This window comes from Somniosus microcephalus, chromosome 7 (genome assembly GCF_052327205.1).
Source record: "Somniosus microcephalus isolate GS21.2 chromosome 7, FLI_Smic_1.0, whole genome shotgun sequence".
Lineage (NCBI taxonomy): Eukaryota > Metazoa > Chordata > Chondrichthyes > Squaliformes > Somniosidae > Somniosus > Somniosus microcephalus.
Genome location: NC_140993.1, coordinates 274,082,945 through 274,110,232, shown reverse-complemented (window position 1 = coordinate 274,110,232; position 27,288 = coordinate 274,082,945). Strand labels below are relative to the sequence as shown.

General features: G+C 51.1%; 1 protein-coding gene across 2 annotated transcripts in view; it reads left to right on the top strand.

Annotated features, from left to right (window-relative positions):
• Nucleotides 1-27,288, top strand: part of stac (SH3 and cysteine rich domain) — a 224,589-nt gene that overhangs the window by 57,145 nt on the left and 140,156 nt on the right. For both annotated transcript variants that reach the window (XM_085993817.1, XM_085993816.1), the window contains exon 2: nucleotides 25,195-25,468. In XM_085993817.1, the coding sequence (XP_085849943.1) occupies nucleotides 25,195-25,468 (274 nt within the window). The remainder of the gene's footprint in view (nucleotides 1-25,194; nucleotides 25,469-27,288) is intronic.

Sequence of the window (27,288 nt, the reverse complement as noted above, 5' to 3'; positions counted from 1 at the left end):
GCTGTGTCTAGGAACCGGCTTTAAGTTGCTGATGTGCTTACTGCTTTGTTACTAGGATGCAATTGTCAATTATAGTTTAACTGCAGTCTGTACACCTGCCCTTTTACCTCCTCCCTTCCCACTGTCCAGGGCCCCAAACGCCCCTTCCAGGTAAAACAGCGATTTACTTGTACTTCTTGCAATCTAGTATACTGTATTCGCTGCTCACGATGCGGTCTCCTCTACATTGGGGAGACCAAACGCAGATTGGGCGACCGCTTTGCAGAACACCTCCGTTCAGTCTGTAAGGGTGACCCCGAGCTTCCGGTCGCCTGTCACTTTAATTCACCGCTCCATTCCCACTCGGACCTCACCGTCCTCGGCCTCTTGCATTGTTCCACGGAAGCTCAGCGTAAGCTCGAGGAACAGCACCTCATCTTCCGATTAGGCACTTTACAGCCTTCTGGACTCAACACTGAGTTCAACAATTTCAGACTCTAACCCCTGCCCCCATTTTTCAGGCTGTTTATGATTCTGCCATCCCCATTTGCAAAATGTAATCTCTCCTGCCTCCTACACTAGCACAGCATGTTCCTTTAGTTCCTTCCTCCCCTCCTCTCCCCCTTTCCCTGCCTCTGCACCTGTTTAAAATCTGTTCCATCTCTAACTTTTTCCAGTTCTGATGAAGGGTCCCAGACCTGAAATGTTAACTCTGTTTCTCTCTCCACAGATGCTGCCTGGCCTGCTGAGTGTTTCCAGCATTTTCTGTTGTTATTTCAATCCCCCTCCCCAGTGCACCCACACCCAGCCAACCCCCCACTGTACTCGCACACCCAGACAAACCCTCTGAAGGGTAATATGCCATTGCTCTCACCTTTCCTGCCCTGCTCATGTCATTGAAGCGCTGTCTGCATTGGCTCCAGGAGCGTGGCACCATGCTCCTGTTGCTGACCTCCTTGGCAACACCAACCATGCCTTCTTTGTATTGCCAGCCGGTTTCTACCTCCCATTGCTAAGGAACCGTATCCTCACAGCCCCCAGCACCACATCCGGGGAGGCGTCGGTGAAGCGGGGCACAGCCTTTGCCCGTTTCGACTCCATTCCAGCACTTCTTTCTCTCTCCATGACAATTCCAACTTGCATCTTTGGAGAGTCTCTTTAAATACTGGAGTTGCGATCACGTCATGTGGGTCATCATCACGCCCGCTTACGCTAATTGAACGGGAAACCCAGTGTTGTATCTATGCTTTAATGCGTTCAATCAAGCATGTAGATACGTCAAATTAAATCAGAGTCAGGCAGACAGGCTTATAACTGCGATGTTCACTTTAAAATGGCCAACTGCCGTTTTCCTGGGTAATTCCCATAATGCAATGCACATTACATTACCGTATTGACTGGTGTCAAACTCGCAATCAATACACGACACCCGGAAATCAAATGTTAATGAAGTGGCTGTGTTAAAAAGCCACTGACGGACACACTGCACATATTTCTGGGTCTCCCCCACCCCCTGTTCCCAGCACGTCTGTGCATTGATACCCATAATGTTCAGCTACACCAGACTCATGCATAACTAGAATAAAACATCTATAACTGTCAACTTTAAGAGTCACATTTATATCAAAAACACAAACCGATTCTGCAGCCAAACTATACAACTCTGCTTATTCCAAAAATAAGTCACTCTTCCACATTGCCAGGTCTGACTATTTTTGACTGACTCTCCCTTATCCATCTTTGACGCATATTCTCAGTTCTACTGAAGCCATGTGACATCTGCAAGTCATATATTGAAAATGGTGTTGATGCATACGTTCCCTGCCTGTCTCATCACCCTATGTGTGTCACCCTCAATTATAGCTATATTTATTTCAAGCAGCTTTCTTTGCAGTTGATTGGCTTATCCTTTCAAACAATGTTTAAAAAAGAAGAGAAAGGCCACGATCTTAACTCTCGATGCAGCTTGGGGGCGGGACAGCTGCCTTCCGGGTTCCGATCCCGCCCCCAGCGACGTCCGGCACACAGACACGATTTTGCGTCAATTGGCATTGTTAAGCCCCGCCCTGCAGGCTTGCCAGCCAATTAAGAAAAAAACGGTGTCTGATGACGTCATTTGATGACGTGTCATCTGCCGGTTTTCTTAAAGGGGCCACGCACAATTTTTTTTGACAGCTGATTTTTTTTTCAATGTTTGACAGCATTGAGGTGCTGCAAATGCTGACAATCACTGTTCACAGGTGAGCTTTTGCACCCAGGCTCTCCAGTGACTCCCTCCTTAGGTAGAACAGATGGCAGCTGCAGGTGAGGTTACAGAAGCGATCTGTCACTGGTGAGAGAGGTGGTCCCAATGAGGTGGGACTACACAAACAATTCAAAACTTACAGAAAAGTCTAAATACATTAAAAATGATTTTCCCGACATTTTCTTACCTCTGAAACTCACCAGTGTACCATTGGATCCTTCATGCCACTTCTGCAGCTGTCATCAATGCACAAAGATTACAGTAGACTCACAACACACCACACTTACCTGGCGTGGTGTCCGGACGTCGGGGAGCCTGCAGTACACCTGTCAAAATTGCAAAAAGCCTCTTAACTGCCTGTTAACAAGCTGTTAAGTGCCTATAATCTTCTTCCCGCCGCTAGGTGTCGGGTCCAGTCGCAAATCAGGGACCCGACACCTGGGAAGATTGTTTGGAGGTGGGTTGACGGCGGGTTTCCGACCCGCTGTCAATCTTTGCAATTTTGCCAGATGTCCCGCCTCCAAAACTGCCCCCCTGAGCGCCGGCAAAATTCCCCCTGAGCGCCGGCAAAATTCCCCCCAAAGAGTCATTAATTTGGAATGTACAGAGTAACTCCCCTACTAACAGAAAATAGTACATTCAAACAAGAGTCACGAAGCTTATCTCCAAAAATAATCTGAGCAAGACAAACCTTTTCATTTTATCGTGTTCGCCTATACAGCAATTAAGCTCTGACTCACCTGAGGTTTTCTTTACTGAACAGCAATGAGACTCTGTGGCCTTAAAGGGATAATACTGGTCCTTACCAGTGAATACTTATAAAACAGTAGTTGTTGTGAGCAACTAGAGGTCTACAGATCTCTGTTTCACGCTCGCACCTAATTGGCTTGAATTCCATATTCACATAGCATCAGCCAATCAGAAATGAAAATCACTGATCACTGAGTACAGAAAACCTACAAATCAAAAATGGGCAGACAGAAACAACTAGTAACAAGAGAAAGGGAAAGTTAAGCCAATCAAAAATGAGTGTCCGCGTGCTTGAATTCCCATTGAGAGATCCCAGCTCTGCGGTAAGAGTGCAATTTGTAAAATTACCTCTTGAAGATAAAGAGCGGCTGTCCCTTATTTCATGCAGATATCTGTTTACATATTTAACTATGGTATGTAAGGGGAAAAATGTATTTCTCTACCTGAAGTGGTTACGGAAAATACTGTTTATTCATTTTCCAGGAACCAATCAAAAATAGCATCATTATTTCTGGGGTGATCTCTTGCAAACAGCTTCTCAAATCCTTTCAGTGGAGATGTGCGTCACTCCACCATTTCCACAGCCCGACACCCCATCCCCCCTAGCAACAGCATAAACTCTGACTCACCTTGAGCAATGCCATGGGAGATCTGTTAGTGTTAGAAAAGGAAACACCAGATTTACACAGGCCATGGAGGTGAGTCTATGTATGAAATGCTAGTGCTGGACTAATGAGCTTTATCGCCCAGTGCTAATAGCATACATCTTGTTTTAACTGTGTGTGTGTATCTATGTATATCAAATGTAAATTCCATGCTTCCTGCCAAAATACCTTGCTACTTGTTGTCACATTTTGATTCACATTTGTGATGTCAACATTTAATATCTGAAAATCCTGTGGGGTGGATTTTCACCTTCACCAACTGGTGCTGACCTGGCAGGGCAGAAGGTCTGACTTCATCAAATTCGCCTCATTGTCATTCTATTCATTTCAATGGAATGAAGAGTGGGCAGGTTCTACAAAGGGCAGTTGTTCTGCTCTGTCAGATTACTGCCCAAGCACTGACAGCAAACATCTGCCCCTACGTAACATAGAATTACATTACACAGGATATACGGGACAGAAACAGGCCATTCGGCCCAACCAGTCCATGCCGGCGTTTATGCTCCACTTGAGCCTCCTCCCGTCTTTCCACATCTAAATCTATGAGCATAACCCTCTATTCCCTTCTCCCTCATATGCTTGTCTAGCCTCCCCTTAAATGCATCGATACTATTCGCTTCAACCACTCCCTGTGGTAGCGAGTTCCACATTCTCACCACTCTCTGGGTAAAGAAGTTTCTTCTGAATTCCCTATTGGATTTCTTGGTGACTATCTTATATTGATGGCCTCTAGTTATGCTCTTCCCCACAAGTGGAAACATTCTCTCTGTATCCACTCTATCAAAAACTTTCATAATTTTATTATCATAACATATTATGATACTGATTTTATACAAAGGCAAGAGGGGCAGAAAATGGTAATAGACTTTTCCATTCATGTTTGACTAACTTGATTGAGTTCTTTGATGAAGTAACGGGAAGGATTGATGAGTGTAGTGCAGTTCATGTCTATATGGACTTTTTAAAGCATCTGATAAAGTACCAGATAACAGACTTGTGAGCAAAATTGAAGCCCATGGGATTAAAGGGACAGTGACAGCATGGATACAAAATTGGCAGAGGGACAGAAAGCAGAGAGTAGTGGTGAACAGTTACTTTACAGACTGGAGGGGCGGATACAGTGGAGTTCCCCAGGGGTTGGTATTAGGACCACTGCTCTTTCTGATATATATTAATGACCTGGACTTGGGTATACGGGGGATAATTTCAAAGTTTGCAGCTGACTTGAAACTTGGAAAAGTAGTAAACAATGAAGAGGAAAGTAGCAGACTTCAGGAAGACACAGGCAGACTGGTGAAATGGGCAGACAGGCGGCAGATGAAGTTTAACGCAGAGAAGTGTGAAGTGATGCATTTTTGTAGGAAGAAGGAGGAGAGGCAATATAAACAAAATGGGACAATGTTAAAGAGGGTGCAGGAACAGAGAAACCTGGGGGTTTGAGTACAGAAATCGTTGAAGGTGTCTGGACAAGTTGAGGATTTATAATGCTTCACACACTATTTGAAAGATTTCCTTCACCATCATAGTTGGTTGATGAGTCAATCAAATCAGTCAAAATGTTTTTGATAAAGTTTTATCCGCCATTTCCTCGATCACTGAAATTCTAATATCCAAAAACAGGATTTTAAACAAAATATATTTTTTTTACAATAACATGATTAAATTTACCCATTATGATGGCGGTTGTGTCTTTTGATGCCTTCATCATTTAAGGTTTTTGATTCAAGACCTTAGCCTGTCTCAAAAGCCCTGGGCTTTGACAGGAGATTTTTACCTCACGTACTTTCAACTACAACTGTAGTCTGGAATTCCCAAGATTCAGTCTTGCATTTGAGTGTGTGCCATTTGCAAAATATCCCTGCATGCAAGAGTTGAAGGAAGAAGGGTTAATTAACTCATCCTGTGTGGATTTTAGATTTTTTTTATTTTCTCCAGAAGACTATGAAAGAAACTGGTGATTGAATTGTCAAAACTTTACTTCAGGCGAGTGATGGCAAAATGCTGTTGTCTGTCTGAGCAATTCATAACAGAAAACATTTCAGAGGCAACATCGGGTAATCATGGTTCCTTTGTTAGAAAAGAAAGATAGATTATAGAGAATGTGTTTATTACTACTGAAAATTGAGTTTAAATATGTATCTTCCCTATGATTTTTTGAAGCTTTAGGAATTGTCTAGATCTAAACTTAAGATCTGTATAAACAATGAACTTTTGAGCATTTTTTTAAGGTTATTTTTGTTTGTTTATGGAAATTTATGTTTATTACAGATTGTTTGTCGACTAGTGCACTAAAGGCTACATTTTGTACTTCTGCCCACCTGTTACTCACTGGGAGAGCACATCAGGAAATTGTGTACCTTCCAGGCTATTATTTCCAGCCATAAAATTTATGCTTAAATGCAGTAAAGACAGGAAATGGCTGACACTGGAGAAAGTGATGGGGGTTACCTAACGACATAAAAGGGGCTGTGGACAGGCTGGGGAAGGGAGATGATGGGCAGAAACACAGTGAGGAGTTGAGGCCTGATGGTTTGAAATGGGTCAGTGTTTGGGTTATAGCGTCTGGAGAGACCCCCCATTTTCACAAGTCAACTAGACCTTGCTTCCCTGTCAAATCTCCCAGATTCCAGCAATCCCGAATGTTACCTTGCCCACAATGCTCTTAAACCGTCAGCCCAAGCGCTCTCCTTCTACTTCCAGATCCCGGGTCTTCCTCAGTGCTCACAAAGCCCGAGACCACGTTCCCAGTGCCCCCTAATCTCAGAACCGCCTTCCGTGCTCCCAGACCTTGAGACTTCGCTCCCAGATCCACTGATCACTCTCCCAGTGATTCCAGTACTCAGGATGTTCCCCAGTGTTCTCAGAACTGTTCTCTCCAGTATTCCTGGACCCCCCCCGCCCCCGCCGGCCATACTTCCAGAACCCCTCTCGGCATGGCTCTCACTCACCACATTGCTGCTGCTACTCATGGCTCTGCAGGAAACGTGGGGTCTCACACCCCCATCACAATCCCCAGTCTCCCCCTCTGCCACCCCACCCGAGCGCCAAACTCGCTGACCCCACCCCCCCGTCTCCAGTCTCTGTCTCTCCTGAACCCCTCCCCCCCTCCCCCGATCACCATCTCCACCGATCCCCCTCTTCCCCCGACCCCCCCCTCTTCCCCCGACCCCCCTCTCCCCCCATCCCCGATCCCCCTCTCCCCTGACCCCCAGTTAATTTTCACTCTCTTCCCCTTGCCTGGAGCCCAACTCCGATGATCCCACCCCCCATTCCCCGGTCACAGCAATATCAACAACTTGCATTTGTATAGCGCCTTTTAATTTGGGGAGATGGCCCACGGTGCTTCTCAGGAGCGTAATATGACAAAAGTTGACACCGAGCTAAAGGAGGAAATATTCGGGCAGCTGGCTGTAAGTTTTTTAAGGAGGGCCTTAAAGGAGGAGAGAGATGTGGATAGGCTGAGAGGTTTAGAATTGGAATTTCAGCGCGTAGTACCTCGACAGTTGAAGGCACGGCCGCCATCGGTGGGACAATGGAATAGTGGAGGATGCACAAGAGGCCAGAATTGTAGGAACGCAGGGTTCTCTGAGGTTTGTAGAGCTGGAGGAAGTTACAGACATCGGGAGGGGGTGAGGTCATGGAGGGATTTGAACACGAGGAGAGAATTTTAAAATTGAGGTGTTGGTGGGCCAAGAGACAATGTAGGTCAACGAGCACAGGGCTGATGGGTGAACGGAACTTGGTACGGGTTTTTAAAAAAAAGTTAGAATAAAGGCAGCAGAGTTTGGGATGAGGTTGTGGGAGACTGCAGTCTCCCGCGTAAAGAAATAGGCAACACAGCGAGCTACAAGAAATAGGTCTTTACTCCAACTCTCACAATACAGTACTGAATTCATAAAGCCCGCGAGCCTGTGATGACTCACGGATTGGTCACCTGCTGGAACCTGATTGGTTTTCCTTCTCTCAGCAGCAGGCAAGTCTGAACATGCCTTATTCCTCTCAGCTTGCAACTGTCTTGCGGGGGGAAGGGGAATACAGCAGTTAAAGGGATTATACAGGTTTATCTACATACACACAGTGTTTCCCCAATGTGGCAACGCCACATACGCCCCCCCAGAATCCTCGTTAACTGTAAAAGTCAGTCTCTGCGGAGGTTTGACCAAACGGCCGTAGCGGCTGTAGTAGCCATCTGGCGTGTGAGGAAGGCTGTCTGGGAGGTCGGCCAATTGGCTCGTCGGCTGGTCTGGCGGCTGGTCTGCCGGTGGGCTGGCTGGACGGGCTGCCGGCGAAGGTGGGGCGGCGGCCGGGAAGTAAGGTTCTGGCGTGTCTTGGTCCTCTTGTGGGGCCGCCGCCAACGCGGGAGGTCTGCCCCGCCGTGGGGGAAGAGCCGGACGAACCGGGAAGCTGAGGTCCAGGTGCACCGGTTTGAGGCGGTCTACTGAAATAAGGTCCGGCTTCCCGCCGACGTCGATAAGAAAAGCTTTGTACCCCGTCTCCAATACTGAGAAGGGGCCAGTGTATGGTGCCTGCAGCGGGCCTCTGTGCGCGTCCCGGTGCACGAAGACGAACTCCGCATGTCGTAAGTCCCGAGGCACGTAGGACGGCTGCGGGCCGTGTTGTGAAGTGGGCACTGGACGGAATTGCTGGGCTGCGTCCTGGTGCAGGGAAAGCTGTCTGGCGGCCAACCACGGCTCCGTTGTCAGGGGGAGGAAGTTGCCTGGTACTCTGAGCGGTTGGCCGTAGACCATCTCGGCCACGGAGGCGCGGAGGTCCTCTTTGGGCGCGGTGCGCAATCCCAGGAGGACCCAGGGTAGTTTGTCGATCCAGCTGGTGTCGGCCAGGCTGGCGCGGAGGGAGGCTTTCAAGGAACGATGAAAGCGCTCGCAGAGCCCGTTGGCCTGCGGGTGGTAGGCTGTTGTCCTGTGCAACTTGGTGCCGAGGCCGGCGGTGATGGCATTCCACAAGTGGGAGGTGAACTGGGGGCCTCTGTCCGAGGATATGTCGGTCGGCACGCCGAACCGGGCCACCCATGTCGAGACGAATGCTCGCGCGACGTCGGTCATGGTGGTGGAGGCGAGGGGAACCGCCTCGGGCCATCTGGTGGTGCGGTCGACGATCGTGAGCAGGTGTGTGAAACCGTGCGACGGCGGCAAGGGGCCTACCAGATCGACGTGGACGTGGTCGAAACGCCTCTCGGGCACCGGGAAACACTCCAATGGCGCCTTGGTGTGCTGCTGGACCTTAGCGCGCTGACACGCCACGCATGTGTTGGTCCAGTCTCTCTCATCCTTGTGGAGTCCAGGCCAGACGAACTTGGCGGACATGAGTTTCTGAGACACACGCATCCCTGGATGTGAGAGGCCATGGATGATGTCGAAAACTCGCTTGCGCCAGGCGGATGGGACGACCGGCCTAGGCGAAGGGACTGAGACGTCGCACAGGAGGGTTGTGCCGGCTGCGTGGAAGTGGATGTCGGCCAGAGTGAGGCTGGTGGTTGACGTCCTGAGGGCCTGGATCTCCGCGTTGGTGGCCTGGTCTCTCGCCATGCTGGCGTAGTCAACGCCCAGGTGCACTGCGTGGAGCGAGGGTCTTGAGAGGCAGTCGGCCACCAAATTGTCCTTGCCGGCGACATGGCGGATGTCCGTGGTGAACTCCGAGATGAAGTTGAGTTGGCGCGCGGACCAGGGTTCAGTTACTTTGGCCATGGCGAAAGTGAGCGGCTTGTGGTCCACGAATGCGGTGAACGGCCGGCCTTCCAGGAGGAAACGAAAGTGCCGGATTGCCAGGAACGGGGCCAGGAGCTCTCTGTCGAACGTGCTGTAGGCCTGCTCGTTCTTATGCAGCTGTTGGCTGAAAAATGCCAGTGGCTGCCACGCGCCTTCGACCCACTGTTGCTGGACAGCGCCGACGGCGCAATCCGAGGCGTCCGTGGTGAGGGCGGTCTTGGTGCCCGGGATGGGGTGGGCTGGTAGTGTGGCGTTGGCCAAGGCGCTTTTGGTCTGGTGGAAGGCTGTCGCCATCTCACTGGACCAGGTGAGTTGCTCTTTGCCTGTTTTGCCCCTGGTGGCTTCGTAGAGGGGGCGCATGAGTGAGGCGGCCTTGGGCACGAAACGGTGATAGAAATTGACCATCCCCAAAAATTCCTGCAGCGCCTTGACCGAGGTGGGCTGGGGAAAGTCCGCCACCGCCTGCACCTTGGAAGGTAGGGGAATGGCTCCCCTTGGCGAGATTCTGTGGCCGAGAAAGTCAATTTGGGCTGCTCCGAACTGGCATTTGGCCGGGTTGACAATTAGCCCGTGTTGGCTGAGGCGCTGGAAAAGAGAGCGCAAATGCGCGATGTGCTCGGCCTTGCTGGTGCTGGCCATGAGGATATCGTCCAGATAGACGAACAGGAAGCTCAGGTCCCGTAGGACGGAATCCATGAGCCGTTGGAAGGCCTGTGCAGCGTTCTTGAACCCGAAGGGCATGCGCAGGAACTCGAACAGTCCAACGGGGGTGATGACCACCGTCTTCTGGACGTCTGCGTGGTGGACGGGGACCTGATGGTAGCCGCGAATCAGGTCGACCTTGGAAAAGACGGACTTTCCTGCTAGGTGTGCCGAAAAGTCTTGGATGTGCGGAATGGGGTATCTATCGGGCGTGGTGGCGTCGTTGAGCCGCCTGTAGTCGCCGCAGGGGCGCCAGCCACCGCCCGGCTTGGGCACAATGTGGAGGGGGGACGACCAGAGGCTGTTCGAGCGGCGGATGATGCCCAGTTTCTCCATCGTGGCGAATTCTTCCTTGGCCACCGCCATCTTGGCTGGGTCCAGGCGTCTGACTCGGGCGAACACTGGTGGTCCCGTAGTGGTGATGTGGTGCTCGACACCATGCTTGGCTGCCGCAGCTGAGAAGGTCGGTTGTGTGAGCCTCGGGAAATCTGCGAGTAGGCGGGCGTAGTCGTCATCCGCCGGGGCAGAGCAGGACCCGACGAGGGCCGGGCTGTTGCTCTGCTGGCAGGCCAGTGAAGTGAAAGTTGCTGCATCGATCAGGCGCCTGTCACGGACGTCGACCAGGAGTCCATGGGCGCAAAGAAAATCGGCGCCCAGCAAGGGCTGTGCCACCGAGGCCGTCACGAAATCCCACGTAAATCGCTGGCCGTTGAAACAAACCTCGGCCCGTCGCTTTCCAAAAGTAGCGATGGCTGCGCAATTTGCCGCCACGAGGGGTGGGCCGCTGCAGCCTGCCTGGATGTCGAGCTGGGAGGCAGGAATTATGCTGCATTGGGCTCCGGTGTCGCAAAGGAATCTGCGCCCTGAAAGGGAGTCGGTTATGTACAGCAGTTTACCTGCGGTGCCGATGGCCATCGTGGCGGCGGGGGTGCGGCGTTGGGCCGGGCGGCCATCTTGGTTTGATCAAAAGAGCAGGGTGCTCTGCAGCGTTGGGCCTTGTGGCCGAAACGCGCGTGGTAGTAGCATAGTTCTGCGGCCTGGCGTGGCGGCGCGCGCTCGGTGGTGTCGGGGGGCCTCGCGGCTGCACAGCCGAGTTGGGCGACGGCGAAGACTTTGTCCGCGGCGGCTGCCAGTTGTACGCAGTCCATGATCGGGGACCCCGCGAGGGCAGTCTGTACCTGCTGAGGAAGCAGGCTGAGGAAAAGGGCCCGAAACAAGAAGCACTGCGGTTCAGAGCCCAGGAGCGCAAGCATCCGGCTCATCAACTGGGTCGGGGTAGAGTCGCCGAGGCCTGGTAGTGAAAGAAGCCTACGGGCCCTCTCCTCCCCGGACAGGCCGTAAGCCTGCAGCAAGCGGCCCTTAATGATTGAGTACTTGCCGGTCTGTGGTGGGTTCCCCAGCAGGTCGAGAACTTCGGCGGCGGTGGAGCTTGCTAGTGCTGAGACTACGTGGAGGTACCTTTCTTCATCGTCTTGAACCCTGCGAAGGGTGAATTGGGCCTCCGTGTGCGCGAACCAAGCTGGTGCTTGGTGTTCCCAGAAGGTGGGGAGCTTCAAGGACGCGGCGCCGGCCGACATCGGGCTGCTGCTGGTTGCCGTCGGGTCGTTGCTGGCCTCTGTAGGGCTACGTGAGTCGGGGGCTTCGGCCGCCGACATTCGGGGTCACCAATGTGGGAGACTAAAGTCTCCCGCGTAAAGAAATAGGCAACACAGCGAGCTACAAGAAATAGGTCTTTACTCCAACTCTCACAATACAGTACTGAATTCGTAAAGCCCGCGATCCTGTGATGACTCACGGATTGGTCACCTGCTGGAACCTGATTGGTTTTCCTTCTCTCAGCAGCAGGCAAGTCTGAACATGCCTTATTCCTCTCAGCTTGCAACTGTCTTGCGGGGGGGGGGGGGAAATACAGCAGTTAAAAGGGGATTATACAGGTTTATCTACATACACACAGTGTTTCCCCAACGCCACAAGGTCAAGTTTATGGATGATGGGAGGCGGGAGACGGAGCAGGAGAGCAGTGGAATAATCGAATGTAGCGGTAACAAAAGCATGGATGAGGGTTTTTAGCAGCTTATAAGCTGCAGCAGGGCGGAGACGGATGATATTATGAGGTGGAAGTAGGCGGTCTTGGTGATGGAGAGGATATGGCGTTGGAAGTTCAGCTCAGGGTCAAATAGGAGGTCAAGGTTGCGAACAGTCTGGTTCCGCCTGAGACAGTGGCCAGAGAGGGAGATGGAATCGGTAGCTCGGGAACAGAGTTTGTGGTGGGGCTGAAGGTAATGGTTCAGCTTCCCAATTGGAAGAAATTGCAGCTCATCCACATAAATACTGTGGCTACAAGAGCAGGTCAGAGGCTGGGTATTCTGCGGCGAGTGTCTCACCTCCTGACTCCCCAAAGCCTCTCCACCATCTACAAGGCACAAGTAAGGAGTGTGATGGAACATTCTCCACTTGCCTGGATGAGTGCAGCTCCAACAACACTCAAGAAGCTCGACACCATCCAGGACAAAGCAGCCCGCTTAATTGGCACCCCATCCACCACCTTAAACATTCACTCCCTCCACCACCGGCGTACCGTGGCTGCAGTGTGTACCATCTACAAGATGCACTGCAGCAACTCGCCAAGGCTTCTTCGGCAGCACCTCCCAAACCCGCGACCTCTTCCACCTAGAAGGACAAGGGTAGCAGGCGCATGGGAACACCACCACCTCCAAGTTCCCCTCCAGGCCACATACCAACCTGACTTGGAAATATATCGCCGATCCTTCATCGTCGCTGGGTCAAAATCCTGGAACTCCCACCCTAGCAGCACTGTGGGAGCACCTTCTCCACACGGACTGCAGCGGTTTAAGAACACGGCTCACCACCACCTTCTCGAGGGCATCTAGGGATGGGCAATAAATGCTGGCCCTGCCAGCAACGCCCATATCCCATAAACGAATAAAACAATCCAATACTGGATGTCAGACAAGCAGTCTGAAAACACAGAGGCAGTGGAGGGGTTGAGTGGTGGTGAGGTAGAGCTGAGCATTGTTGGTGTATATTTGGAACCTGACATGTCTTCAGATGATGGCGCTGAGGGGCAGGATGTAGATGAGAAATAGCAGGGGGCGAGGGGGAGAGAGGTTGGATGGGGGGGTTGGGGGGGACATTGTGGAAGGGGCCGGGAGAGATCGGAGGAGATGTGGAGAAGGTCGTGGAAGTGGACGGCGATCGGGGGGGGGGGGCGATGAAGCACTTGCCTGTTCCATGCAGCAGTCCTTGCCTCCCTTTCGCTGGCGGGTTGCCGAGGCCCAGGCCATCCGGCCGGCCGGCGTTCAAACTGGAACAGAGGAAAAAATCTGAGGCGCGAAGCCTCATTAAAATATTTTAATGAGCGATCCGCCTCCTGGGAGCGGATTGGTTGCCTGCCCAGTCCCGCCTCCGTTAAAAATGAAGGTGGTCAGGTTTGAGGCGGGTTAGATTCGGGGGTGAGATTTTTTTTACATTTTTGCTTCTCTCACAACCCAAACTCATCCATTTTTGGGGGTTAAAATTCCCCCCAAAGTGTGTAATTGGGATAGAGGCGCAAAGTGATCTGGAGGTACAGATTTACAAATCATTACAAGTAGAAACGCAGGTTAACAAAACCATAAAAAGCGCAAGCAAAGCACTGGGGTTCATTTCTAGAGGAATAGAATTCAAAAGTAGAGAAGTTACATTAAACTCACATCGAACCTTGGTTAGACCACACTCTGAGTACTGTGCACAGTTCTGGTCTCCATATTACAAAAGGATATAAAGGCACTGGAGAAGGTGCAGAAAAGATTTAAAAGGATAGAGGAACTGAGTGTACAACTATCAAGAACGATTGAACAGGCTGAGGATACTGGGGTCTTAATTCGATAGTCGCGAAAATGGGCATGGGGATCGCGATGCGCAATTAACCCGCGCCTACTCAATGTGATGCAAGCAGTATGCCGACTTGGTGCTGCCTGCTCATTTCCATGATTGTAGCGTGCAGCTAGCACTAACCCCGCTGGTGATTGGTTGCACACATCACCAGGGGCCCAAGGTCATGTGAGGCTAGCACTACTTAAAGTCCTCCAACAGATTACTAGGATTGCTGAGGCACCGCCCCCCGGGGTGTGGCAGTGGCTCCGTGGAGCACGAACCTGCTGTCCTCTCTCAGGATGACATTTGTCCTCCCACTCCTGCCACTCTGCCGGTGCCCTTGCTGTTGCCTGTCAGCTAGCCCAGCCCAGCCTGCTGCCGCCCATGCCGAGATAGTACAGTTCACATCCAGGCCTTCTAGGCCCAGAGCTGCTCGAGGTCATCCTCCAAGGCCATCTGCAGTCTCCCCCATTGAAAGTCAGCAGCCTTCCACCAGCCATGCTACAGCCACTGGGGTAGCACTGCGTAGGAGCACTAGGGCAGGCAAAGTTACATGGAAGACAGTGACTAAGTGAATGCATAAGGGTGATTAGTTGACTTTTCAATGAAATATTGTAAAGGTTTAAATCATAAAATTGGTTTGGAATGTTTATTTTTATGGTGGATTTTACTTTTGCATTGTGGCCAAGCAGATGCTGTGATGGTCAATGATAGAGAGAAGGTAAGGTGTGGGACTGTTGGGGAATGGGGAATTTGGGTTGCGTTTACTGGTATCACACTCGGATGAGTTCTTCACGGACACTCTGACAAGAAAGGGCCTGTCTAGAGTGCCACCTCCTCATGCTCCGGAGCTGGTCGCTGTATAACTGGTGGCAAGGGCTGTGCCCTCATGATGGCGAGGTTGTGCAGCATGCAGCAGACCACCACGAGTCTTGACTCACACTCTACCGAGTACTGCAGGGCTCCTCCAGAGCGGTCCCAGCAGCAGAAACATTGTTTTAGCATACCAATGGTCTGCTCTAGCACATTTCGTGTGGCAGCGTGGCTTTCATTGTATGAATGCTGTGCACATGTGCATGGGTTGCACACAGAAGTCACAAGCCATGTCGTCAGTGGTTAGCCCTTGTCACCTAGTAGCCACTCTTTGGTTTGCCGAGGTGGATCAAATGCAGATTGCACCGTGGACTGCCGCAGAATGACAGCATCATGACTGTTTCCAGGATACCGGGCATGGCCCTGCGTGATTCGCTGCCTATGGTCGCACACCAGCTGGACGTTGAGGGAGTGGAATCCCTTTCGGTTCTGGTATATGGCAGAGTTGACATGCAGGGCCTGAAAAGCAGCGTGCGTGCAGTCAACGGCCCTCTGCTCCATCGGGAAGCCTGTAATCCCGCAAATGTAACACCCCTATTTAAGAAAGGAGGGAGACAGAAAGCAGGAAACTAAAGACCAGTTAGCCTAACATCTGTCGTTGGGAAAATGCTGGAGTCCTTCATTAAGGAAGCAGTAGCAGGGCATTTGGAAAATCATAATGCAGTCAAGCAGAGTCAGCATGGTTTTATGAAAGGAAAATCATGTTTAACAAACTTGCTGGAGTTCTTTGAGGAGGTAACGAGCAGGGTGGACAAAGGTGAACCAGTGGATGTGGTGTATTTGGATTTCCAGAAGGCATTCGATAAGGTGCCACATAAAAGGTTACTGCATAAGATAAGAGCTCACGGAATTGGGGGTAATATATTAGCATGGATAGAGAACTGGCTAACTGACAGAAAGCAGAGAGTCGGGATAAATGGGTCATTTTCCGGTTGGCAAATGGTAACTAGTGGGGTGCCACAGGGATCGGTGCTGGGGCCCCAACTATTTACAATCTACATTAATGGCTTGGATGAAGGGACCGAGTGTAATGTAGCCAAGTTTGCGGATGATACAAAGATGGGTGGGAAAGCAAGTTGTGCAGAGGACTCAACCTGCAAAGGGATATAGACAGGCTAAATGAGTGGGCAAACATTTGGCAGATGGAGCATAATGTGGGAAAGTGCGAGGTTATACACTTTGGCAGGAAAAATAAAAAAGCAACTATTATTTAAATGGAGAGAGATTACAAAATGCTACAGTTCAGAGGGACCTGGGGGTCCTTGTGCATGAAGCACAAAAAGTTAGCCTGCAGGTGCAGCAAGTAATCAAAGGCAAATGGAATGTTGGCCTTTATTTTAAGGGGGTTGGAGTATAAAAGCAGGGAATTCCTGCTACAACTGTACAGGGTATTGGTGAGACCACACCTGGAGTACTGCGTACAGTTTTGGTCTCCTTATTTAAGGAAGGATATACTTGCATTGGAGGCAGTTCAGAGACGATTCACGAGGTTAATTCCAGAGATGAGGGGGTTGACTTATGAGGAAAGGTTGAGCAGGCTGGGCCTATACTCACTGGAATTTAGAAGAATGAGAGGTGATCTTATCAAAACATATAAGATACTGAGGGGGCTCGACAAGGTAGATGCAGAGAGGATGTTTCCCCTCGTGGGGAAATCTAGAACTCGGGGGCATAGTTTCAGAATAAAGGGTCGCCCTTTTAGAACTGAGATGAGGAGGAATTTCTTCTCTTGGAGGGTCGTAAATCTGTGGAATTCTCTGCCCCAGAGAGCTGTGGCGGCTGGGTCATTAAATACATTTAAGGTGGAGATAGACAGATTTTTGCAAGATAAGGGAGTGAAGGGTTATGGGGAGTGGGCTGGGAAGTGGCTTTGAGCCCAAGATCAGCCATGATCTTATTGAATGGCGGAGCAGGCTCGAGGGGCCAAGTGGCCTATTCCTGCTCCTATTTCTTACATTCTGAATCCCAGCGAAGCCACGTGCTCGCTCCACCTGCTGCTCTCTGGCAAGAGAGAATGAAACGTAGTTGGCTCTCTTTGAATACAGAGCCTCAGTGACCTCCCTTATGCAACAGTGAATGGCAAATATCTCCTGCTCCAGCCTGGAAGGAGCCCGACGCATAAAAGTTCACGGTCACCTTCACAGCCACTGGCAGTGTGGCCCTCGCCCTGCTCTGAGGTTGCAGCAAGTGGCAGATTTCAGTGAGGGTGTCCTTAGTGAAGCGCAGACATCTCTCACATTGTTCCTCGCTGAGGTTCAGATAGGTGAATTGCTCCCTGAACACCCTGTGTGGATGTGGCCTCCTGCTGAGAGCCCTTCTCCCCCTCCTCCTCCTCCTCCTCCTTCCAGCAGTTTGTCCTGCTCTGCGTGCCCTCTGTTCATTCTCCCAGTCCTGCTGTATTCCAAGGGTGATTTCTACTAGTGCCCCCATGATTGGCAGCGAGTGGTTTGTGCAGAAGCCTTGAAGTCAGGCCGAAGTCCTTCAGTACCTGCCACACCACTCCCTGTAGACTTTAGCAACTTTAAACAACTATAGAAAGCACCAGACACTTGTAGAATCATAGCAACCGCCAGAAGAAATCAACCAGCAACTCGCCTGTAAGTAGGTGATGATCCCTTTATATCGTGCTGGTGGGGGGTCCTTCCTACTGCTGAACGTGTGTGATCAGCTGTGTGAGCTTAAGAGAGGGCGTTAAGCTCCAAAATGGTGGCACTGGCGTCAAATCAGCGTTAGACGCTGATTGACGTCATGAGCTGCCTACTCTGCATACCTGCAGCGGACGCTCAACTCCCACCAGACACGTGCAGTCGTCATCTTGGACCTCGTGGCGCCTAAAAAACGGACGCTACAGATCCAAATTTTACGCCCCTTGGCCTAGAAATTCAGTTGCGTGCGCCAGCCATTAGCGCCTTAGGAGGAGTAGATCTCGAGCGCTAGGCGCTTAGCGACCGGGCGCAGCGCGATCTGCGCCTCCCCCCAACTTCAGTAGACATTTAGCGCCGGCGCAAAGTCTTTGCGCGCGCTCAGCTGCGCGCGCAGATGATGACGTCATTTCCTCGTGCAACGCCCTTTGGGCGCCCCAAACCGGAACTTCAGTCGCGCCGCCCCATTGTGCGCCTGGCGGCCCTAAGGACTGTGGAGTGGAACGGTGCACAGCCGATGCGGGCCGCGGGGAGCGCAAATTAAAGGGCACTTCCCCTGCACTATAAAGGCCAGCCATTTTGCTGCACTCACTCTTTTGAGACGGTTTTTTGTAGAGAGACCAAGGTAGAGAGCTTACTGCTTTGGCCCAACACTAGGACAGGTATTTCTGGCTTCAGGCCACAGCTTTGTAATTCTCTTTGCCTTCATTGAGATTTCATTGTTTGCCAGCATATTATGGGGGCTGTCAACGCTGGCTTTCAGCATTACGTCCAAAGGGCTCACAGACGCCGTGAGAGAGTGGCAGCCCTAGCTAGACGCAGAGGGGGCAACAGGCGTCGGCAAGGGACGCCTTACCCACTCAGGGTATACCGCCAGCCGTTCTCCTATGTCAACATGTCTGACGAGCAGTGTGTTAGGAGGCTGCGATTCAGAAGGGAGGTGGTCACAGAGATCTGCCAGCTGCTTCACAGAGATCTCCGGCCACAGCTGAGGTGCAGGATGTCTCTTGTCGGTGGCAGTGAAGGTGACGGTGGCTCTGAACTTCTATGCCACCGGCTCCTTCCAATCCGCTGCTGGGGACATTGCTAACATCTCCCAGTTCGCCGTGCATTGCTGCATCCGCCAGGTGACCAATGCCCTTTTCAGAAGGAGACGTCAATTCATCTCCTTCCCCATGACCCTGGACAAGCAGCAGCAGCGTGCAGTGGGATTTGCAAGAATAGCAGACTTCCCCATGGTGCAGGGCGCCATTGACTGCACGCATGTGGCTTTGCGGGCACCGCTGGAGAATGCCGAGGATTACCGCAACCGGAAGGGCTACCATTCCCTCAACATACAGCTGGTGTGTGACCACAGGCAGCGCATCCTAGCTGTCAATGCCTGCTTTCCAGGCAGCAGCCACGATGCCTTTATCCTGCGACAGACAACTGTGGCTGACATGTTCCAGGCACAGCCTCACCCAAGAGGATGGCTTATCGGGGACAAAGGCTATCCTTTGTGTACCTGGCTCATGACCCCGCTCCGCGCGCCCAGGACCCCTGCTGAAGAGGCATACAACAACAGCCATCAAGCGACCAGGAACATAATCGAACAAACAATTGGCGTCCTGAAGCAACGGTTCCGCTGCCTGGATCGTTCCGGCGGAGCCCTGCAGTATTCGCCGGAGCGAGTCTTCCATTTCGTCGTCGTTTGCTGCATGCTGCACAACCTGGCTATCCGCAGGACTCAGGCACTGCCACCTCAGGTTGGAGCACCACCTCAGGAGGAAGAGCAGGAGGAGGAGGAGGAGGAGGACCAGCACAGGAGGGACGCACAAGGTGCAAGGGCCACCCGTCGGCGGCTTATTGAACGTAGGTTCTAGGCCCCCTGTCAGGGAATGGCTTGTGCCAATGAAAGAACATGAATGCAGCCGCTCCGCAAGCCCTCAGCCAGTTAAGGCAACCAAAACTTCAACGTTCAAACATGGACAATATGAATAAGGAAAATTGTTTATTGCACAAACTCCGAGCCGTTCCCACATGAAAAACAAAAACACAAGAAACCCCCAAAAAACATTCAGACACATTACTCGCTCCCACAACCTGGAGAGGATTAACAAAAGTGTGAAACAAAAATGGCCGTCATCCTCGGCCTTCGTCAAAAACAAACATCACAGCCTCAGCCTTCAAACAGCTCACATCAAATTATCGGCCTCCAAAACCAAACACAACTGGGCACAGATTCTACTCTTTGGCCCGCGAGGGCGATGCCTTGGGTATCTTTGTGTGGCCCCTGCCCGCCCTGCTGCTGCTCCTCAAAGTGAGCCCAGTGGCTGCAGCAAGGCTGGGGGAAGGCTCCTGAGGGGCACATGGCGTGACGGCAGATGCCCTTGGGGGTCGGCCTAGACGAGCTCTGGCCCTCGAGGGGCCGGCTGGTGACTGCTGCAGCTGTGGCTGGGCAGCATCAGTCTGTCCAGCAGACCGTGGCAGCTCCACTGGGGGAGTGGCAGTGGCGGCAGCAGGAATGGGGGCAAGCTGGCTGATGGCAGGCGCTCGCTGGTCGCCTGAGACACTGGCACTCGCCCGGGCCAGCACTGCAGCATGCGCAGCAATCTGCTGAAGGACAGACCGCTGTGCTGCTGCAGCGCGGCGGGTGCCCTGGCGATGCCTGGCTGACGGAGCGAGTGTGGCAGCAGTTAGTGCCCGTGTTGCCCTGGCCTGTGACCGCATCAGACCAGCCAGTGACTGGATGGCACCACTGATCATTTGGCTACTAGCGGCCTGAGCTGCCCCGACTTCCTCCAGACTCCTGGCCTGAGCTGCCCCGAATTGCTGCAGACTTCTGGCCTGTGATGCCCCGAATTGCTCCAGACTTCTGGCCTGTGATGCCCCGAATTCCTTGACACTCTTCGCCAATGACTCTATGGCGTCAGGCATCCGTGCCACTACCCCCATGAGCTTCGTGTGCCTGCGCTCCGAGTCGACCGCCATTTCCTCGAGGAGGCGCACCTCCTCTGCGCTGACCGTCGCCGGACTGGAGGCCGCACTCACCCTCTGGGGAGAAGGCCGCCGAGCTTCCCCACCCCTCCCGCGTCGCTGCAGGCCGCTGGGCCCAGGAACTGCACTCCCCACCGACCCTTCCCCCAGGCTCCCCTCCAGGGAAGACGTGTCCCCTACATCGCAATGGGTTGGCGCGGCTGAGGGTGCCACTGATGGCCCGCCTTCCTCTTCCTCCTCCGACGAGGGGCTGACACTGGCAGCTTCGGGGACATCCTCCTCACCTGGCGCCTCACCATCTGAAAGCAGGAAGGCACAAGAGTAGCTTTAGAGTGAGGACAGGGCGTCAGCGAGGGAGGCATGAGTGGTGCCATTCACCGCATTGGTCGGACAGTGGCAAAGGATGTTGATCTGATGCGCAAGTGGAACGAGAGAGGTCCAAAAGGTCAGGTCCTTACCATTGGTGCCCAGAACAGGGTCGGCATCTCCAGTGGCAACGGGGCCAATGACACGGACTCCCATGATGCGCTCCACGCGCTGGTCTAGGTTGGTCAGCTCCTGGTGCCGAGGACCGCCTCCCCCGGTGGCAAGCTGGCTACGCTTATTGTTAGCCAGCTTGGCCTGCAAGAGAAAGGATGGCCTCTAAGTACGGTGTGTAGCCCTGATCTTGTCTGCACAGCCTCCCATGGTGGAATAGCTTGGACAGTGTGTAAAGTGCAGAATGTGCAATTGATGGTCATGCCAGTCCCATAGCTGCGGGATGAGGGCTGGCCATTAGGGCTTTCAGGTCCCTTTGCCCATAATGTGAGGTGCACATGCAAGGATGAGGAGGACAGTGGAAAGAGTACTCACCCTGACAATCCTAGTGAGGTCATTAAACTTCTTCCTGCATTGTACAGGAGTCCTGCCAACCACACTGTTGGATGTCACCCTGTTGGAGACATCCCTCCAGGCTTTGCGGAAGATGCTGGTCACCGGTTTCTTGCCAGTGTCTGGAAACAAAATATGGCGTCTTCGCTCCACAGCGCGAACCAGCAGCCTCAGGTCAGCTTCAGTAAAGCGCTGCGCTCTTTCCCGGGCCTTCTGCATCGTCCTGGTCGCTAAATAGGTGCAGCAGCAGTGCTCAGGCCTAGCTGGAGGGCTGCAGTGTCCAGGGCGTGGCAGCCAAACAACTCGACCCTTCCCCCTTTAAGAGATGGCCGGCGCCAGCGTGTCTGCCGTCAATCAACAAATGACCGCACCTGCGCTGCGCCCGGCCTCGGCGGTATCGCTCAGCACCGCCGGCTTTGCGCCTAAAGATAGTCGTGCATCGCCAGTTTTAGCGCTGCAGCAACCTCTTAGGGTGATGCAACTGAATATCGGCGAAGTGGCCTCGACTTTGCGCCGGGCGCAAACTTCAGCGGCCGCCCGACTTTACCGCCCCAAAAGTGGCGATACTGAATTTCTAGCCCCTTGTCTCTAGAAAAGAAAAGACTGAGCGGTTGACCGAATATTCAAAATTATGTGGGGATTCAATCGGTTAGACGTAGAGAAGATGTTTTCACTTATGTAGGAGTCCAAAACTAGGAGCCATGTATCTAAGATAGTCACTGATAAATCCAATAAAGAATTCAGGAAAAACTCCTTTACTCAGAGCGGTGAGAATGTGGAAGCAGGGGTATCTGCTGACCCACTAGTGGTTGTGGGGACCACATGATGGTCCAGGCCACAATCACGAGGGAGACCCACCCAAAGATTAGGCACAGAGGGTTTTTTTTTTTAAATGGCCCCATTTGTGAGGAAGGGGCTCAGAGCAGTTAAACTTTGTTCCTGGGGGGGCTGGGAAGGCCAACGCCCACCGACCCGAGCACTCGTACCAGACTTTCTGGAGATGCGGAGTGAGCCTCAAGATGGGCCACCCCACAGATTTCTAGGGCCCAGGTACTTTCCTGATCGTGATCGAAACTTGTTAGACCCGTAGAACTTTACAGCAAAGGGGGACCACTGTGCCTGTGTTGAGTCTTTGCTGAAACAATCCAAAACCAGTCCCCCTACCCTATTTTCTCTCCTTAGTCGAACCATAGAGGTTGTGCAGTTTATGGGCGTGCACAATGACGAAGCAATTCCACATCGCAATGAAAATTTTACATTTTAACAAAGAGCGGGTTTATCTGACCCAAGCAGGTGAGCAAGTTCCCAGGCTCGATCCTTATTCTTTGGTAAATTAGCCTTGTGACAAGTGGAGAATTTCATCACATTTCATATCAAAAGAAAGCTGTGATGGTTTTAATTTCTGACTTTTTCTTTGCTAGTCTATTTAAATTGGGTTTACTGCAACGTGCCAGCTTGGCTGGATATCCAACAGACAGAATGAGGGCAATGTTAACCTAACCCGCCCATCGGGAAACTGACGGGATTGGGCCCAATGCTGGTTTTACACCCTGCCTTATTTTAGTCTCCATGTGAATGGTCCTTGGCAATCGGGGGCGGGGGGGGTGGGGGAAGGTCCTGGGCCGGATCGGGGGGGGGGGGGGGGGGGAGAAGTCTCTTGGCAGGATCGGAAGTGGGGTGGGGGGCAGGGAAGGATCTGTCAAAGATCGTGAGGGAGGCAGCCTGATGCAAGGGAAGGCCCAAGGCTTTCTTGTGAATCCTGGAGGAACACTTCTCCCCTTCAAGGAAATCTAAAATAAAACCTTAAAAACGTATCTTCTGGGCCTCTTCTGGCCCAGGATCCGGCTCCTGACAGGTTTGCCTGACAGGAAAGCCGACACTGCCCCCCCCCCGCCTCCTCTCCTCCCCACCCCACCCCCGGCTCAGACGCCCAACTAAAATTGCAAATCGGGTCCTGATGACATCAAGTAGGACCCTGCTTCCTTCCTGGGGGTGTCCTGCTCGCCTGCTCAAAAGAGCAGGTTAATATCAGGGTCTGGCGAGAAGGCAGTGGGATCAGAGAGGGTCGGTGACTCGCTTTATTTAAACTGCCTTTCCCCCACTCCAGTTTCCACCAGGTGAGGACAGTTAGAATCGGGGCCTAACTGTCTATCAGGTGGGTTGTTAATATTCTAATGTTTTTATTGTAACATTTCCTTGCTTTGTTTAGAAGAATGGTCAGTCGCTCTGATTTTGTTTTTACTTTTCCTTTCTGTCTCTTTTAACTCTCTCTCTTAATCCTATCTTTCATTCCCTCTCTTTATTTTGCTTTCTGTACCTTTTTTTTGTCATTGAATTAAATATTCTAACTGACACATCCCGGTTCAGATGCTGCGCTGCTCACTGACGATTCTTCATTCTGGTTAAGGAGACACACAGTTGCTTGCCCTGTTCACATAGGTCCCAGCTGCTGTGTAGAGGGCGTCGCACTGCTTGGCTCTCTCATTTACAGTAACTTCCAGGGCAAAATCCCATCGAACGTCTGTGGGCCAGTGTAATGAACGGCCGACACTGTTCGGTCGTTGCTCAGAGCAAAGGCCGGCCCGATATATTCTGCCTCACTTACGGGAATGATCTGTGGTGCTGAACAGGAGAAAAACATCTGAATGAAAATCCAGAAAGTAAGAAGCCAATCTCCCCTGAGTCAGAGAGAGCGGTACCAGTTAGCCTCGGTGGGTTTGGTTTGGGGAGGGGAATGTTGGCTGGGGTTCTGTTCCTTATCGCTGCCCAGTGACTCACAGAAAACATAGAAGATAGGAGCAGGAGTAGGCCATTCGGCCCCTCGAGCCTGTTCCGCCATTCAATGCGATCATGGCTGATCATCCAAATTCAGTACCCTGTCCCTGCTTTCTCCCCATATCCCTTGACCCCTTTAGCCTTAAAAAATATATCTAACTCCTTCTTGAATATATTTAATGAATTGGCCTCAACTGTCTTCTGTGGCAGAGAATTCCACAGGTTCACCACTCTCTGGGTGAAGAAATTCCTCCTCATCTCTGTCCTAAATGGCTTACCCCTTATCCTTAGACTGTGACCCCTGGTTCTGGACTCCCCCGCCATCGGGAACATCCTTCCTGCATCTAGTCTGTCTAGTCCTGTTAGAATTTTATAAGTTTCAATGAGATCCCCTCTCATTCTTCTAAACTCTAGCAAATATAAGCCTAATCAACCCAATCTCTCCTCATACGTCATTCCTGCCATCCCAGGTATCAGTCTGGTGAATCTTCACTGCACTCCCTCCATGGCAAGAACATCCTTCCTCAGATAACGGGACCAAAACTGCACACAATACTCAAGGTGTGGTCTCACCAAGGCCCTGTACAACTGCAGCAAGACATCCTTGCTCCTGTACTCGAACCCTCCTGCTGGAAGTTTATGTTTGTAGACATTGGGTAGCGACGGAATCTGGCTTGGAAGTGATGCCCGTCACTGCTGAATAGCATGTCGCCATTCACCATTTAGGCAAACACATAAATAACAGCCTTTCAGCAAACCATCAGAGGGTAACAGGCTGTCGTAGCAAATACCTTCGGGAGGGGAGGGGAGAGGAGGAAATTGTTGAGAATTGTTTTAAGCATATACAAACAATATTTGTCTGTGTCTATGCTAGGCCCCTGACAGCACTGTGTTATTAATTGGACACAAACAATGAAAGGCCAGAAATCTGATCTCTGCAGTATTTTCCAAGGATACAGTTTCAAAAGTAGCTCGGCTAAAGTAACCCTACGTACTCTATCCGACACAAAGCTAGAGCTCTTGGGACTCAACACAACCGCAGCTAGACGTCCAGCTTTTCCCGCATCCTCGCCATGCCTCTCATCTACTTAAACACCTTTTCCGTTCAATTGCAGCTGCAGAAGCTGAAGCGTTCACTGTCCTTCAAGACCAAAGGCCTGAGAAGTAAAAGTGCGGAGAACTTCTTCCTGCGGACGAGCAGTGAGACAAAGCTTCAGGTGGAGCTGCTGCCTGGAGTCGGTTCCAGCACCGGACAGCTCCCACTTTCGGAAAGTCAAACCTCCACCCCAACCAAAACCCAGAGACAGTCTGAGAACAGGACACATTCCTTCTTGGAATACATCTTCAAGAAACCAACCTTCTGCGATACCTGCAACCACATGATCATTGGTAAGCAAGATCCTCCTTGTGCAATGAAGTGTGCAGGCATATTGATAATCTTTATGATTATAGAGATGACTCTCTGGTGAATAACTGTTATTAACAGGTATTACCCATCCTTCAATTAATACTTTGCAGTGTTCAGATACACTGAATATAACCATTTTCATAGGCAATGAAAGAATAAAACTTCTAATGCAAGTGCTGATAACACCAAAACAGCATTGTAAGAATATTAAACGAGTCAATATTTAGTATTGGGAGCACTTTAATAAGAATGCTCTATGTTCTCGGGTACGCCCAACCTAATGGTTCAAAAACCAAGCAGGTTTTGATCAGTATTGTTCCTCCTGACGTTGGCAGAGTTGTGCCCGGCATCCAGGATTTAAAATCCCTAAGCCCCGTGGTTTCAACATCTGGATATTGGTGAAAGCACAGTACAGCGGTTTTATAAAATGCTCACTTGTGAAATTAATTTATGCAGCAATAATACATTTGGGTTAAACATGACACCAAACCAAGTTACTCAGTGCAGTTAAGCTCTGAAAGTTACATTCCACATGAAATATCACCTCATTTACAAAAGTAAATATTTCACTAAAGGAGCTAAAACCCAGCTGAAAATGATATATTTTTTGCCCATTAAGGAGTTCTGTTTCTCGCTAGTTCATAAGGTTTTTGTTAATATGAATCTTTTCACTCTTGGTTCACTGAGCTTGGCTTTCCCTATATCTGACCCCTGCCAATTCGAGTGAAATTCCTGTACTAAACAACATCCTTAACCTAGGAACAGGAGGAGGCCATTCAGCCCCTTGAGCCTGCTCCGGCATTCAGTTAGATCGTGGTTGATCTGTACCTCAACTGCATTTACCTGCCTGAGCTCCATATCCCTTGATACACTTATAGTCTTATTGATCTTTGGTCTTGGAAGCTCCAATTGTCCCAGCATCCAAAGCCTTCTGGGGGAAGACAGATTTCTACTGCCCTTTCTGTGAAAAAGTGCTTCCTGATTTTGCTCCTTAATGACCTGGCTCTAATTTTAAGATTATGTCCCCTTGTTCTTGATTTCCCCACCAGAGAAAAATAGTTTCTTTATATCTACCCTATCAAACCCTTTTAATATTTTAAACACCACCATCAGAACTGCCCTCAATCTTCTATACTTGAGGAAATACACAGCAAGTTTATGCACCCTGTCCTCAAATTCTAACCCACTAAGCCCCCGGTATCGTTCCGGTGAATCTGCGCTGTATCCCCTCCAAAGCCAATATACCGTTCCTGAGGTGCGATGCCCAGAACTCCAGGTGGGCTCTGGCCAAGGCTCTGTACAGCAGCAGCATCACTTCCTCCCGTTTGTATCCTGGCCCCCTCGAGATCAGGGCCAAGATTCCATTAGCCCTTTTGATTGCTTTTTGTACCTGTCTACTAGCTTTAAATGATTTGTGTGCTTAGACTCTCAAATCTCTCTGCTCCTGTACAGTTGCTACCTTCTCACCCTCTAGAAAATACTCGGATTTATCTTCCCACATCTGCCATAGTTTTACCCAACCACTTAATCTATGTTGGTTGTTAACCTGTTGCTAAAATAACAAACCGAAGAATTCCACCTAAATATGTTAAGCAGTTTATAACATGCTGCACAAAAACTATGTTGGTGATGGGTTTTAAATGCTTAGAAGTATTGAAGACTTGATATGGAGCCAGAATCCTCATTTAAACAGTGAGTAATGAAAGATGACTTCTGACGCTTGATGACTATCATGGTGTAGGAATATCTGTAATTTAGTTTTATTTCAGCTCCGAGCTACTATTTAGGGATTGTAAAGCGT